At 35.3% G+C, this 16,916-nt stretch overlaps 1 protein-coding gene across 1 annotated transcript in view; it reads left to right on the forward strand.

Annotated features, from left to right (window-relative positions):
* The window catches only part of Dach2 (dachshund family transcription factor 2), a 178,430-nt gene that overhangs the window by 102,908 nt on the left and 58,606 nt on the right, over positions 1–16,916 (forward strand). The window contains exon 6 of the mRNA XM_021234648.2: positions 13,205–13,294. Within this exon, the coding sequence (XP_021090307.1) occupies positions 13,205–13,294 (90 nt within the window). The remainder of the gene's footprint in view (positions 1–13,204; positions 13,295–16,916) is intronic.

Consider the following 16,916-nt stretch of genomic DNA (forward strand, 5'->3'; position numbering starts at 1 on the left):
TCTATTAAAATGTTTATATATTCAGAACACAAGATTCAGTGTGATAAATAGCTAATAGACAATTCTTTCCTTCTTCTGGAGGCTTAACTTGCTTCATTATTACCTAGATGAGCATTTTAGCTGTAATTTGGAAATGTGTGTGATTTTAATTTCATTGATCCATGGTTGGTTTCCTTGCCACATGTTTAGTATTTCTTAGCCAGACACTGAAAGACTGTACCCTTTGGGAATGCACTGTGCATATGATTGATTACAGAATAGTTGTCAGAATGGAATAAGTCAGGTTCGGTATATTACAGTGCTTAAACTCTTATGCAGATAACAAAACTCTAGTTAAGAATAAAAATTCATCCATAATCCAACAACTTGTTCCTGAGATTACTTTTTTAAAACATGTCAGAACTCTGAACACTGCTGAAATGTGTGGATATAGGCAGAAATAGTTTGGTCATATACTGATGAGAACATTAGTAGTCCCTAGCTAGCATGTTAAACTACATCCAAGTTATAATGGAAAGTTTTCCTTAAAAAATGACTTTCCATGTCAACTTCTACCCATTGTATTTGAGATAGTAAGGCAAAATTTATTCTTTTCAAATAGACTTCAGTTATTTAAAGAGAACAAAATACTATGTAAGTCTTAATATTTATTAAGTATGACAAGTAAGCAACTTATGCAACTGCAGCAAACATATGCTTTCACATCTGCTTTGAATAATATCTTTATGATTTTAAAGAAGATTTATAGCTCTGGAAACTATAAAATGCCAGCATTGCCATTATTAACAAAATTCCAAAAATGAAGAAATACTGCTACTTTTCATGTAGCCTACTGATTTCTGCACCTGGCAACAGTGTGTGTTTACTATTGTTATAAACGTCTCAAATAATAGCTTGAATTTTGCATGGGACTTTAATATGTAAGCATGTAAAAATTTAAACTACATTCAAAATGACTCATCAAACTGACTTTATTTATTTGAATCAAATGTCCTAACTAAACTTACTAGTCATTGAAACTGAGTGTTTGATTTTATCTTTCTGTGAACTTTGCCAAATAAATAACCAATTCAATTGCCTATTATGACATTGTGTCACACGGTCCCTTTGGTAGTAACTTCATCATTTTTTTCACATCTAAGATTCCCTAGTAAAGTAAAACAGGAGGGTTTTTAATTTAAAAATAATTTTAAACATTTTTCTTCATATCATTAATACTCTGATATATTCTTAAACTGTAGGAAAATATGCACTAGTATTCGCTTCTATTTGGTCTATCTATATTGTGTTACATAATGTTCATCTAGACACGTTTTGGTGACAATTATAAAACTCTGCAGAGTATGTAAAATATGAAACAAAGCAAAATTTAAAAAACTCTTTGGGGTTCTATGCAGTATAACACCATTCTGGTCCTATGAAGAAATAGTGAGAACATTGAATATTCCCAAGAATGAACCCACTGAAACAGCGTTTGAGTCAATCCACAGAGTAGTACAGATGAAAATCTAGTGATTTACATGTAATAACCGAAATTGTTTTCTATTTAGAAAATATATCATCAAGTTTCTATATACTCAAATAAGAACAAATTTTAAGAGTGCGCTTGTGCAATATATTTTCATTACAATAATATAAATAATATCTATTTAATTTGTTCTTTACCATTATTCCCTAGGTAGTCTTAGGTAGTGAACTAAATATTTAAAAAGCAGTGGTACTAAAAACTAAGCAGAATAATTATTTTGTGTAGAATAATTGCTACAAAAGTCTTGGGTAATCAACTAAATATTTAAAAGGAATAGAACTTTAAAGTAGCCAGATGTTTGAAATAATTATTACTCTTGTTTAAGTTACAAATATAATTTCTGAAGATTATAATTTCATTCTAAATTTCACTTTCTAAACAATCTTCATAAACAACTTCAGATAATAAAGAAGAGCAAGTGGGAGAGGAGAAACCATGATCAGAATGTCAATGAAACTATATATAAAAAACTAAAGACCTGGGGAATGCCAGCCTACAATCCCATGGCCAGAGAGTCTGGGAAACAGAAACTTTATTCAGTGGCTGATGGAAGAAGAGGCAGACTCCCTCAGTTAAGTACTGAGCTGAACTCAAGAAAGCCAGTAACAGAGAGGGAGGACTGATGACCAAAGGGATTAAGACTGGGCTGGTTTAACCCCCAGGAACAGCTGACCTGACAAAGTTTAACTCTTGAATCCCAGGCATCAGCCTGGGAATCCAGCATGGGACTGATCAAGACCCCCTGAATGTGGGTGTCAGTCAGGAGGCCTAGGTAATCTATTGAGCCTTGGGCAGGAGATTAGTACTCATCCCGAGTATACACACAGACATTGGACTCCCATCCAACAATGTGAGGTGCACTCTCACCCTGAACTCTTGGGGGAGGGTCTAGGCCCTGCCCTGTATGAAATGACAGTCTATGGACACCCCCATGGAGGGCCTCACCCTCCCTGGGGAAATGAGGGGATAATGGGGGGTTGTGGGGACGGCACGGGAGGAGGGGAGGGAAAGGGCGAGGGCCCTGGAACTGACTTGTGAAGCAACCTTGTTTCTTATCTAAATTTAAACTGAAAAATAAATTTAAAAAATGTTAAAGAAAGTAATAATAAAAAAACTAAATACCAAAAAAGACATAATTTTCCTAATTTTGCACAAAATTTCTAGACATTTTATAATAAGTGTCTCTAAAATAAAATAAACATGATGTCCTGGACCTCCCTCTCTAAATGTATATATATATATATATATATATGTGTGTGTGTGTGTGTGTGTGTGTGTGTGTGTGTATAAAGATGTATGTTTATGTATATATATTGCTTTCACAGTATATATTACAAAAACAAAAAATATTCGTGTCAAATTTTCCTAGTCTCAGTAACCTCTATTACTGTAGCACAATATTAAACTCAGGGAACTTAATTAGCTTTGACTCACAGGTGTTTCTCAGAGTTTACCAGTTTTACTTGCATTATTTCCTGTACAGATCTTATTTTATGGAATTCTTTCATGTAGGTTTGTGTAGCAATGTCATGATTAAATATAAATTCATTCTATATGTTCATGGGTATTTCCCCTGTTATTTCTTGTCTCATATATCTTTTTCCTTTCATAACCTATAATTTTTATATTCTATTTTTTCCATTTTCATAATTTTATAATTTGGAATCTTATCTGTAAGTGCAAACATACATGTGATTTTAAAAGATTAGCAATTATTCTCTCAGTCTGAGTCCCCTGACAGGTGCCCAATGTATTCTATATATTCCTTTTACCTTCATATTTTTCTGATGCTGCAAGTGCAATAGTGTGTTGTCACTTATCCACATATCCATTGTAGGGCATCAAATTGTTTCTAGATTTTGGGAAATTATAAATAAAGCTTCTGTATTCATTAATACACAGTTTTGTGGGTTATGTATTCATTTCTCGGGGACAAATAATTAATATTACAATTGCTGATCCCAACTTAAGAACTGCATTCTATAGTGACTGAATCATATTATAACCCATCACCAATATTTGGATATTGCATTTCCTCCATATCCTTGCCAGTATTTTGTGTTACCATTAGTTTATTTTTAGTTGCAACCATACTCCAGAAGTACACAGTGATATCTGAGTGAAAACCTAGTTTTATTTCCCTGATGATTAATAATATGGAACCTCATGGATATCTATTAGCTTTCTTGAAATGTTTCTTACTTTGCCCATTTTCTCGTTTGGCTGTTTCCTTTGTGTTAAATATTGAGAGTTTCTAGGTTTTGTCCATTGATTTGCTTCGGAGACAGTCTCAATGTGTAGCAGACGCTGTTCCTTCTGACTCAGCCTCCCACCGCTTGAACTAATGGCATGAATGTAACACCATACCCCAACTGCCAGAGTTCTTTTCATACTTTGCATGGGTTCTATGTCAGATATGAAATCTGAAAGTTTGTTTTCCTGTTATACTGTGTATTTGTTTCATGAAGTTCAGTTTACTCACCGTTATTATTTTGTAATACTTTTAGTGTCAATTCTAAACTTTATTTATCCTGGCCATTGATCCTGGAGTTGTTCTCATGTGATTTTCTTCTTTAAGTTTTTCATTTTTGCCATCTCAAGACTGTATTCTCAAAATTGAAAGATGTTTATATGTTTGGTTGGTTGGATGTGGTTTTTAACTCTACAATCACTTCTTTAAAGTATCAAAGTTCCTCCATTGCAGGATGGATTCATGCATTTATTTTAAAATAAGGAATCTATTTATTGCTTGGTATACTCCTCTGTTTATCCATATAACTGTCCCAGACCTCTATCATTAGAGTCAAGATTTTTAATTCTATCCTCATAAAACCTCTCACGAAGTACCTTTAAAACATGCCCAGTCAAATATCTCTTAAATGAATATAATTCTAGTCAATTTAACAATGAAGAGTAACCATGGCATCTTGGTATCACCTATTTCTACTTTATTTTTATGTTTTGCTACTGTTATGGAATTCTGCAATCTAATTTAACAGAATATCCACAAAATTTCTCACTGACTTACTCTTTATTTTTTTCAAAATACAGTACAGCTTTGCATGTATCACATAGATGAAGCATTTTGTTTAATAAATTTAAAAATACAACCTTGTTTTTTATTTCTTTATTCTCGATAAATGTTTTTATTTAAATTAGAAACATGAATGCTTCACATGTCAATCCCAGCTCCGTCTCCCACCCCTTCTCCTTTGTCCCTCCACCAGCATCCCTCCAGCCCCCCACCCAATCCCCACATCATTCCCCAGGGAGGGTGAGGCCCTCCTTGGGGGGATCTCCAAAGTCTGTCATTTCATCCAGGGCAGGACCTAGGCCCTTCCCCATGTGTTCAGGCTGAGAGAGCATCTCTCTATTTGGAATGGGCTCCCAAAGATCATTCATACACAATGATAAACACTGATCTACTGTCCAAGGCCCCAGTTATTTCTGTGGCCTCCTCCCTGGCACTACATTCATGGAGTTTGGATCAGTCCCCTGTTGGCCTCTCAGCCATCAGTCTGGGATTCAAGAGCTCCCTCTTATCTGGTCAGCTGTCTTTGTGGGTTTCTTCATCATGGTCTTGACCCCTTTGCTCATCACTCCTCCATCTCTGTCACTAGGTTCCAGAAGTTCAGTTCAGTATTTAGCTCTGGGTATCTGTCTCTGCTTCCATCAGTCCCTGGATGAAGGTTCTAGGATGGCATATAGGGTAGTCAGCAACCCTATCATCAAGGAGGGGCTATTAGTGTAGTCTCTCCACTATTGCTTAGTCTTTATTATAGTATGAAATACTATAGTATTATAGTATGAAATCTAACATATTGATCTTATAAACTACCAATTTACTGAACTTTACTCATTAGGTCTATCTGCAAAAAAAATAATTGTTTTTTTTAGTTTTATTCATATGTTTCTATCTCCTTTAATTCTTGTAATGTACTGGGTAAGATTTTCTTTATTTACCGCATTTATCTGGAAAGAAAGGATTCTCTAATTAAAGCTGAGAGTGATGATTATTTTCGGCCTACACGTATATTTGGGGAGCAGCTCAATGCTATGTCAGTTTATATAACTATTAGAATTAACTTAGAACTTGGAACCTATGACCTGACCATGGTCTTTTTAGCAGATTTACAGTGCAAGATATAGATTACTATCTCTGTACTAGGTCTCAAATCCAATCACAGAGCAGATGGTTATTCCTACGAGAGTTATCCCACAACTATATATGTAGACACATCCTTTGTGGCAGGTTGGTACCATAGTTAATGTGGTTCCCAGCCAGGTAACACTATCAAAGTCTTTTCTCTCCCCGCACTCTCAAAGCTAGTTAACAGGAAGAAGCTTCCAATAAAGATCCAGAATGGTTTCTTAACACTGTAAAAATAAGATATGAAGTGTCTTAGGCAATAGGGATTTACCGTTCATTTTTTTTTTCAAAGACTGAGAGGAATGACTGCATCACATGTTTTTGGAGAGTCTCTAGGGCCTTTCTGATCAGCAACTTAAAAGAATCATTGTATATCCAAAATTAAAATTTTCTGTTAATGACTCATAATTTTTTTGTGTGAACCCATGATTATTTTTTTGGTGTTATAATCTTTCTTATTCTTTTTATTTAAATTAAAAACAAGCTTGTTTTACATGTCAATCCCAGTTTCCTCTCCCTCCCCTCCTCTCCTGCCCCTCACTGATCCTCTATCTGATCCCTTTCTGCTCCCCAGGGAGGGGGAGGCCTTCCATGGGGTATCTTCAAAGTCTGTCATATCATTTGGAGCAGGTCCTAGACCCTCTCTCATGTGTCTAGGCTGATAGTGTATCCCTCTATGTGAAGTGGGCTGTAGATACTGATCTACTACCAGAGGCCCCATATTTTTTTATTTAACATAATTTCTTTATTTAATTTCTTTAGGAATTTCACATCATGCATCCTAATTCCACTCACTTCCCAGTTCTTCCATTTCCTTTTTCACCCTTGCAACACCCTCCCAAAAGAAAAATGTAAGAAATCAAACCAAAACAAAACAAACAGGCAAACAAATGAAAGAACAAAAGAGAAAAGCAAACAAACCAGAAAAAAAACCTGTTCACTCCTCAATCTTTTCTGCCCCTTCAACACCTTTTCATTCATCTTGATGACATTGGAAGCCAAAGTGTGTCACATACTATATAACCTTTTGTCTAATCAGCTTTATTTATAAGTGTTCATTGCAATGAGTCATTGGTCTGGTTCAAAGCCTCTGGTTTTTGGTACAGCATCATCACTGTATCTTCACAGAAAATTCTATGGGATGTCCAGAAGCTGCCCCGAGTCATAGAAATCCCAAAGGCATCATTACACAGGACCTGTCTCTTCATGAGCTCCAGCAGATCCTAGATGGTTTAGATGTTATGGTGAGCCAACTCCAGGCCTGGCTATGGGCCTGGGTGGTAGTTGAGTTGATCAGTCCAGGCTATGCAGGCTGCCCTCCTCAGGTGAGGGGCAGGGCCAGCCCACCTACACCCAAGTCATCAAGGTCAGTTCTCCCTTGCCCATGATGATGGGTGGAACCGTATCTCCTGAGTTCAGGGGCTAGCTCTCTTGCTGCAGTGTTCAGAGTAGGGCAGGGCCAGCTATTCCTCGATCAGCAAAGGAAGGTTGGTTCAACATGTCCCTCTGATTTCATCATACATGGTTCCTATAGTTCAGTGAAGTGACACGGTTCACAGACAGTCAGTACAGACCCCATCTGTAGCAAGACCCTGGACCCAGACATGGCCCTCAGCAGCAGCTTTGTTCCTAATGAAATACTGTCTCCAGTTGAAAGCACAAGCCACACAGATCAGGATGGTTCTACTGGTACAATGTCCCTTGGACACCAAAAAGGTCACAGGTTGTGGCCTGACCCTGGGTTTCCATGTAACCTTTGGTGGCAACATGGTCCTCAGACTTCAACAGACCCAAGTTTTGGTAAAACAACTGGTCATCAGCAGCAGCCAGGTCTGGATGTCACCATTGCCCCAGGTGGCAGTGGAGGCCACTCAGATTGGCACAGCAACAGTGTGGCACTCAGACACTAATATCACCCTAGATCTTAGGCATCTACATATCCTTCAATGATAGCAGGAACCTCTGACATCAACACAGACCCTGGCTGCAGTAGGACCATGGACCCAGACATGGACCTCAATTGCAGCTCTGGCCTAGATGTCACAATGTCATCGGGTATTAGGCCAAACCATTGTGATCTGTATGGCTCCAGCTACAGCATGCTCCCCAGATTCCAATAAGGCCACAGATATCAGCCCAGATCCTGGGGCCTCTATGCTCACTGGAAGAAACATGGGCCACCAACTTCAACTCAAACCCTGCGATGGGGAAGTCCTTCTGTGTGCATGTTTGTCTGATTGGTTGAAAAATAAAACACTGTTGGCCAATAGGGAAACAAGATAGGTGGGACTAGGAGTCCAGGAGGATTCTGGGAAATGTAGTCAAGAATAGGGTGTTGCCATGTGATCCTGGTAAGAGAAGTTGCATGAGGCTCTCGGTAAGATAAGACCTTATTATATATATATATATATATATATATATATATATATATATATATTAGTAATTATGGGTTAATAATTAAGTCAGAGCTAGCCATTAAGTACCCATAGCAAAGGTCAACATCTTCATAATTAATATAGTGTTTTGTGTGTTATTTGGGGGCTGAGAAAGTGGCAGGACCCAGTCAGCTAGTGGGAGTACAGGTAACAAATCTGACTGTAGTAGGACCAGTACCTAGACGTGGTCCTCCACAGTAGCCCAGAATGACTCATAATTTAAAGGAGGCATATTTTTCAGGCTGTGCAGGGTACCTTCTAACTCATTTTTAATATACCTGGCTTTTAAATTTAGTTATTAAAGTAAGCTTCCCTGTGACTTGTGTATACTACTTTCAGTTTAGTAACCTTTCCAAACCGTTTCTTCTCCATTAGTTCTCCACTCCCTCCCTGACTAAATCTTTCTGCTCATAGTATTCTATCTCTCTAATTTCATCTTACCTATACTGTATTATCTCCTTCTTTGAGGCAGTCACCTATTAACGATCTGTTTGTAAATTTATGGTCCTTATAGGGGTCCTAAATTAAACAAGCAATATTAATATTTGAATCTAGGATTCACATATGTTATCTGGTACAACAACTTTGGAAAGCTTTGTGGAGACTTACTTAAAAGCTAGAAATCGAACTACCACTACCAATAATCCTCAGCTGGTATACCCAAAGAACTTTTATATATCACTGCTGAGGTATGCACAGATTCATGTTTATTGGTGATCTACTCACAAAATCCAGGAAATGGAATCAATCTTGTTATATATCATGCGATAAATGGACAGCAAAAATATGGTATGTCTACACAGTAAAATTTTATTGCGCTTAAAGAAAAAAATGAAACCATTTGCAGGTAAATGAATAAAACACATGAAAGTATACAGAATGTGGTAACCCACACCAAGAAAATAAGGTTTCATGTTCTTCTTTAATATATGGCTTACTAATATTTTATTTGGAATTTAGTAGTCACTAACAAGAGTTATATTGGGTTTCAGTGTTGTCTTATAATTGTTTATTTTCTTGCATTTACTGTAAACAGACACATTTCAAAAGTAAAATTTTAGGTGTTCCGTTTTCTATTTCAGTATGGTATCATATATTTGTTAATTCTTCTAACAAGTAATAGAATTATTTATTGAAACCAATTATGCTTGTAGGTTTTCAATTTATGCTATTCATTTTTGGAATTTTTCATTTGCCATCTTTGGGTCGTGGGTTTCTTATATTTAATTTTAATGATATTTTTAGATTTAAGTAAATTGACATTACTTTCCCCCTGCCTTTCATTCATCCAAATTCTTCTAGTAACCATCTCTCAAACTCCTTATGTGTCCCCCAACTCAGTTCACAGATTTTTCTTTGATTATTATTGTGTATATATATATTCATATATATGACTGTGTATGCACAAATATATAAATATAAACTATTAGTCCATTTTTGTTGTTTCTGTTTATGGCTTCCGGAAAATTCATAAGGGGTCTCTCAGCAGTCATTTGTTGCATGTATTTCTTTACCTAGTGTTGGGACCAAAAAAGGGGGATTGGGATGGAAATAGCAGGCTACAGGCGATTTAAAGTAGGAAGCAGATTAACAGGGGAGGAGAGAGGGGAATCCATACAGAAAGAGAAAAAGATGGGGAACAAATAACACCAAGGTTGTTTAATAAAGTTTTTAGCAGTTATTTTATATTTGCCTAACTTGTACACAATACATATAAGTGGTGTGTGTGTGTGTGTGTGTGTGTGTGTGTGTGTGTGTGTGTGTGTGTTAAAGTAAGTGACACTACTTGGGCTGTCAATGCTCCCCCACAAGAATCATAGACTAGCAAAGTCCCTGGAATGAGAAACCTCCACTCAAAAGGATGATTAAGGTAATCAAAATGATTCCAAAATAATACAGAATATCAATGTAGACATTATTGCCTCTTATAGGTTGAGGGTGGGCCAATATTGATGAACCATGCTTAGGACAAAGGACTCAAATGACTCCAGCTGGATCTGAGTTGCAAGACTTTTTACTGTGGTCTAGCTTCTAGAAAATATTATGAAACAATCCTTAGTCACCTGCAACACCTATGAACCATGAAAATTACTAACATGATAACAAGATATGCATAAAAGTATAATAAGTAATACTCACATGCCAGTGTATGTATAGATATTTTATTGAAGGGAATTTTTCAGTCCTTATTAACTATAGAAGTATTCAGATTCGTTCTCTTATTTTACAAGTTTTAAAAGTGTTTCAATGTTCTCATTATACTCTTAGTATATGAAGGACCTTTAATACTACTCTTTCTTTGGATGTTTAGCTGTTTTTTTCTTTTTTGTTCAATATAGAAGAGCTTTTAAATTTTGATTGTTTTTGAAGAAGTACCTTTGATTTGTATTTACTATTCTCCTGGGTAAAAATAATATATCATAATTTCTATCCTTATCCATATTTTTTCTTTTTCTTTGATTTGGTTCTGTATTGCAATTTATTTTACTTCCTTATGGTAGGAATTTGAATACTTGGTCTTACAATTTTGTATTAGCTTGTGTATACATTTAATGAATTAAATTCCTTTTCCTCAGAATTGTGTCACTGAGTTTTAGTGTGTTAGATTCACTTTGCAATAACATGACAATATTTGAGATAAACATCATGAAATAATTAACAGCTTAATTTTGGTTATGGTAAAAGAGGTTTAAGTTCAGAGGCCCTTGCTTATATTGTTCCTGGATCTATATATAAGGCAGAATATTAGTACAAAGAACATGTGTTAGAGTGCTCCCCTCATAGTGTCCAGGAAGCATTGACAGGGAAACCTGAATGAGGATTTATGTTCTCTTGAAATGTATGCTTCTAGTGACCTGACTTCCATCTACTTATTAAAATTTCTTTTAGCTTGCAATGATGCTGTTAGCTATGGAGCAAATATTTAATACATGAATTTAAAGAGAGAACTTAAAATTTAAACCACTACATTTTACTTCCTGCTCTCAGAGGTAATGTCAATCTCTAAGTTAAAATGTGTTCAGTCCATGCCCAGGAGTTCCAAAAGTCTTAACTGTTTTAGTTTTACTGTATAGTCCACTATCAAAGCCTTATTTATTATTCAATGAAAATCATTATCTCAGTAAAGAATAAAAGAAAGTTCCACAATTCTAAGGTACAATGAAAAAGGGCAAATATCTCCATTAAAAATTGAATAATAGGAAAAAGAACTTGTGAATTGGACAAAAACCACCAATGTGGTGATTGAATCCCGTGGCTCCTTGTCTGCACCCTACACACATGATAGAATGAGGTGAGCTCCAAAGACTTGAAATTAGCCATCCCTACTTGCTCTTTCTGACTGCAGCCCTCCTGGCTTCTCTCTTGTGTGGCTTTTATTTACTTTTTGCAGCTTTTTGGCTGGTTGTTCTTTTCCTAGAATCTCAAGTCTACCTTGAAGCCTTGGTTTCAGACTCACAGCTTGGTGCACTGCAAAAACATTGCCTGGCATCACGATTTGTTTGAGTATACAGACACACTTCTCATAACTGTGATTCTTAGATTCTGCATGCCCCCAAACCAAGTATCATGTTCATAGTGGGGATATCTGCCATTAGATACTAAAATAGTGGAGTTACCTTGAGACATGGCTACAATAGCTTCTTATGTTTCCTATCGTGTTAAACATAGGAAAATATTTTTCTGGGTCTGCTATTCCAAATCGGCCTGTGCAAGCTCTATTCATAAATAAATGTTTCACAATTTTAATTTCACATTTGACCTTTTGATCGATGAGACCTTCCTACTTAATGAGATACCATCAAATCATATTTAGTATTTCTGATATAATGTAACATTTATCTAATAGAGCTAATTTCTTAGTCAAGTGAACCTAGTTTAGTTTGAGGTAGGTAAGGTGTGTGTGTGTATGTGTGTGTGTTGTATTTCTTTTTTTTTTTTTCGTTTTTCGAGACAGGGTTTCTCTGTGGCTTTGGAGGCTGACCTGGAACTCTCTTGGTAGTCTAGGCTGGTCTCGAACTCACAGAGATCCGCCTGCCTCTGCCTCCCGAGTGCTGGGATTAAAGGCGTGCGCCACCAACGCCCGGCTTTTCTTTCTAGATAAGTTGAAAGTATTCATTAATCATTGTAATACACCAAATATTTTTGTTGTTGTTTTGTTTATTTTTAATTAACTCATTAATTTATTAATTTTATTGATTCTTCTGTCATATATTACATCCAAACCATGGTTTTGCAAATTTGTGGCATAAATTTGGTTAAAAGCAGCCAGAATTTTTCATGCTGTTCTATAAATGCTGTGCTTCTTTCAAACTTACACTAACTGAACATTAATCTATTGCATGGATGTACCATATTTCGTTCTCTCTCCATCATGTTTTAGCCTTTGTACTCAGTGTTGCTTTGAATATTTGTGTAGAATTTTTCTGCTGACTTATGTTGTAATTAATCTTGTACATATAACTCAGAATGGAATTTATGGGTCCTATGATAACTAAATGTGATAATTACTTATAACACTACCCCATTGCTTTCAAAAGGAGCCAAAGCATTTGGCATTTTTATTTAAAGTCTATGCAGGTTCTTAATTCTTGCTGTTTTCTTCAACTCTTACTATTACCTATTATCTGTACTTTTAATAGTAACAGACTTGTGGATGTGAGCTTATCCCAGTGGAGTTTTGAATTGGATTCCCTTGCTTTTAATTTTGAGTATCTTTTCTTGTACTTAGATACACTCACATATCTTTGAGAATTTGGATGTTTTTATTTCATTTCTGCAACTGTAGAACTTAGTCTTTCCAGATACAAATTAAAAATATCTCACCTCACGTTGTTGAGTATTATTTTTGTGCTTTTCACAATATTATTTGATGATACAATTTAAGTTGATAAAGATCAACATTTCTGTATTTTATGTTACCACTTGTGAAGTATCAAAAAAAAATCTTTTGCAATGTAAAATTCTAGAATATATATTGCTCCCTTTTTTCTAAGTGTTATAACTTTAAGGCATACACTTAGACTTATGATCCTCTCTGAATTATTGTATTTGCTGATGGCTAGTCGACTGATTTCATTCTTTTGCATACAGATATCCAATTGTCCCAGCACCATTTGTTGAACACTTTTCTCCACTGGATTGAGTTGGCACCATTATCAAAAAAATCACTTCACCATCAAAGTAAGGGTTGATTTCTTGACCTAATTCTATCCTAAGGTCTATATCTATTCTTATGCTAGTATTACCATGTTTTAAACATTGTATCTTTATGGAAGAATTTGTAATTTGGAAATGTGAGTCCATTTTTAAGCCAGGACTTCTTTGGATATTTTGCATTCTATACATTTCCATGAGAATTCTAGAATCACTTTCACCACCAATTTCTGAGAATGGCTGGCTAGAATTTCAATCAGGATAATGATTTTACTGAAAATAAATTTGGTCAGTGTTTCCATCTTAGCATTGCATATTGTGATTAATGAGCACAAAATGTTTTTCTAGGATCCCCTTAGCTCCTCTTAGTAGTGTTTTCTAAATTCAGAACATGCATGTTATACATAACTGGAGTTGATTCATAACTATTAAGTGAGTTTTAAACCAACTCTAAAAGGAATGGTTTGTTTATTTATTATTATTTCAGATTGTTTACTGTTAGTATTTAGAAATACAAATATTTTTCATATTGATCTTGTCTTCTTCATCCTTTTTAACATTAAATCTCTAATGGTCATCTATAGATTTTTGAGGTTACTTTACGGTGTTGTCTCTATGATTTGTATGTATATCTTACTTTATGTATCAATACAGACAAGTTTATCTGTCCATTGCTTTCTATTTTAAATTGTTCCTTGACTGAGGTTTCTAGTTCATTGGTGAAGGGAAGTGGTGAGATTACTATCTTTGTTTTATTCTTATTATTCTGAGGGAAAACATCCTTTGTCCCTCACCTTAAATATGCAATCATAGGGTGATTTTTTTCAAACATTCTATTCATAAAGTTGCCAGTTTCCTTCTGTATCTACTTTGTTTTGTATTCAAGAAATGCAAGTGTGTTGGATTTGATCAATTACTTTTTGACTTAATTGAGGTGATTTTGTTCTTTAATTTATAAATACCCTTAATTAATTGAAAAATTCTGAAGTAAATTTCATTATTATATCTTAATAATTTCAGTATTATGTCTTAAATGAGATCTATACTTTCAACAAGTCTTTAAATTGAGAATATTACTTCTATTTGTATTGTTTGGTTGTATATAACAGCTTTATTGAACTTTTAACTTTTATATATCTGAAGTTTTATACTCAATAAACTACAGTTCCCCATTTCCTATATCACCATTTCCTGAAATCAGCTACTTTCTTTGATGCTATAAGTTTGAAATCTTTAAATTCTGCATGTAGGTAGAAGCATGAAATACTTATCTTCCATGTCTAGCTTATTTTACTCAATGTCATTTCTCCCAGGTTCATGTATTTTATAGAATGTGACTGGGGATCTTTACTTATTTAAACTGAATGATATTTGTATTTCTGTGTTTTATAATTTATCCATGCATTCTTCCATTGGTAGGTATTTCAAAGGTTTCCTTGTCTTGTCCATTTTGATTAATATAGCTATGACCACTGGTACACAAATACCAGCATATTTCCTTGCTTTTATTCTTTTGCACCTACACTACATGTAGAAGTACTAGATTCTATGTTTAACTTTTTGAGAGGCACCGATACTTATTCCACAGAGTGGGGGCACAATTTCACATTCCTACCAGCAGTGTACAAGGGATTTTTTTTACTATTCTGCATCATTTCTATATTAGTAGCTTTTCTCTTCCCCATTTCCAAAACACTTAGTAGAAACAGCTGAAGGGATGAAGTTTTATTTTAGCTCACAGGTCAAGGAGATTTTAGTTCATTATGGAAGAATATTCAAGACAAGCGGAAGGATTCAGACTGCCAGATTATGTGCCAGCAAGTGACGTAGTGGCAACTAACTAGGAGACAGGTTAGGACCAGAACCATAATTTAGTATAACCTTCAGGGAATCACCTTATATGCTTGTATTTGCCAGTTAGGACTCATGTACCCAAAATTCTATCACCTCCCAGAACTGTGCCACTAGTTGAATCAAAGTACTCACAACATGAGCTTGTGTGATATATACCTGATTCAAATAACAATAATTCTCAACTTTTGCTATTATTTGTTTACAAATATTCTAGTAGGTATGATATTCTCACTTTTTGCTTTTCACTGCTTAGTGATGTAGAATATATCCATTATTTATCCATTAGTCATTTATTTCTTCTCTGCAGATATTCTATTTGATTTCTTGTCTTTTAATTTACTTTACACATTGTTTTATTTTTCTAATGAGTTGTTGTCTTACTTAATATATTTTGAAAATTGCAACATTAACAGCTTTTAAAATAGATTTTCCTATCTCATCTGATGGTTGGCTATTTATTTGTTAAAATATTTTTCATTTTTGAATTTACTTTGTCTTTAGTTTATTTATTGAACTTTTGATGTCATACTTGGAATAACACTGCCAAGACTGATATCATGGAGATTTTCTCCATATTTTTCAAGAATGTCCATAGACCTTATATTTTAATCTTGAGTCTAATTCTTTGTACACATAAGAGTCCTTCTCTTGTGTGTAGCTATTCAGTTTTGTCATTCCTCCCACTGAGGGAACTATTGTTTCCCATTGTATAATGAAACCCTTCTGAAGATCGTTTCGGTATATATCCATCAATGGCTGTCTCAACACTCAGTTTTATTTACCTATATGCTAATTGTTATTATCATAGTGCTTTGTAGCTTTTGAAATTATATGTGATCTCATTATAGGGGAAGGGCATAGTGGAGAGACTAACTTAAATTCCCTTCCCCTATAATGAGAATGATGACTACCTTAAATGCCATCATAGAGCCTTCATTCAGTAGCTGATAGAGGCAGAAGCAGAGATTCACAGCTAAACACTGAATTGAACTCCTGGGGTTAAGACCATGTTGGGGAAGCCCACAGAAACAGCTGACCTGAACAAGTGGGAGTTCATGGACTCCAGATCGACAATTGGGGAACCTGCATAAGACCAAACTAGGCCCCCTTAATGTGGGTGTCAGTTGGGGGGCTTGGGCAGTCTATATGGTCTCTGGAAGTGGAAACAGTTTTTATGTATCTCTAGTGCACGAATGGGCCTCTGGAGCCCATTCCTTATGGAGGGATAATCTCTAAGCCTGGATTCACAGGGGAGGGCCTAGGTCCTGCCCTAAATGATGTCACAGACTTTGATGAACCCCAATGGAAGGCCGCATCCTCTCTGAGTAGTGGATGGGATGTGATGGTAAGATGATGGGGGAGTAGGAAGACAGGAGGGAGAGGGAATGTAAAATAAGATTGTTTTTAATATTAAAAATTGATAAAAAGTTAAATAAGTTATATGTGATCTATTCCAGTATTTTTTCTTTCACAGTATTGCTTTTACCTATTTTGAATCCTAGTGGTTCCATGTGAATATGATAAATTTTTGCTTCACTTATTTTTGTAAATTTGTCATGAAGATTTGCAGACAGGTTTCACCAAATGTCTAGAGATTTGAAGGTTGTGTGGACATTATCACAATATTAAGTCTTCCAATCACTTAACACAGGATGTCTTTTCACTTATTAAGGATTTCAGTTTTCATCAATTTTGAAGCTTTCAATTTTCAAGTGTTTTTATTACATCAGATTGATTTTCAAGTTTTTAACTCATTTTGATGCTATTGTAAATTGTATTACTTTCTTGCTACTCT

The sequence above is a fragment of the Mesocricetus auratus genome, unplaced genomic scaffold (assembly GCF_017639785.1).
Source record: "Mesocricetus auratus isolate SY011 unplaced genomic scaffold, BCM_Maur_2.0 Super-Scaffold_100003, whole genome shotgun sequence".
Lineage (NCBI taxonomy): Eukaryota > Metazoa > Chordata > Mammalia > Rodentia > Cricetidae > Mesocricetus > Mesocricetus auratus.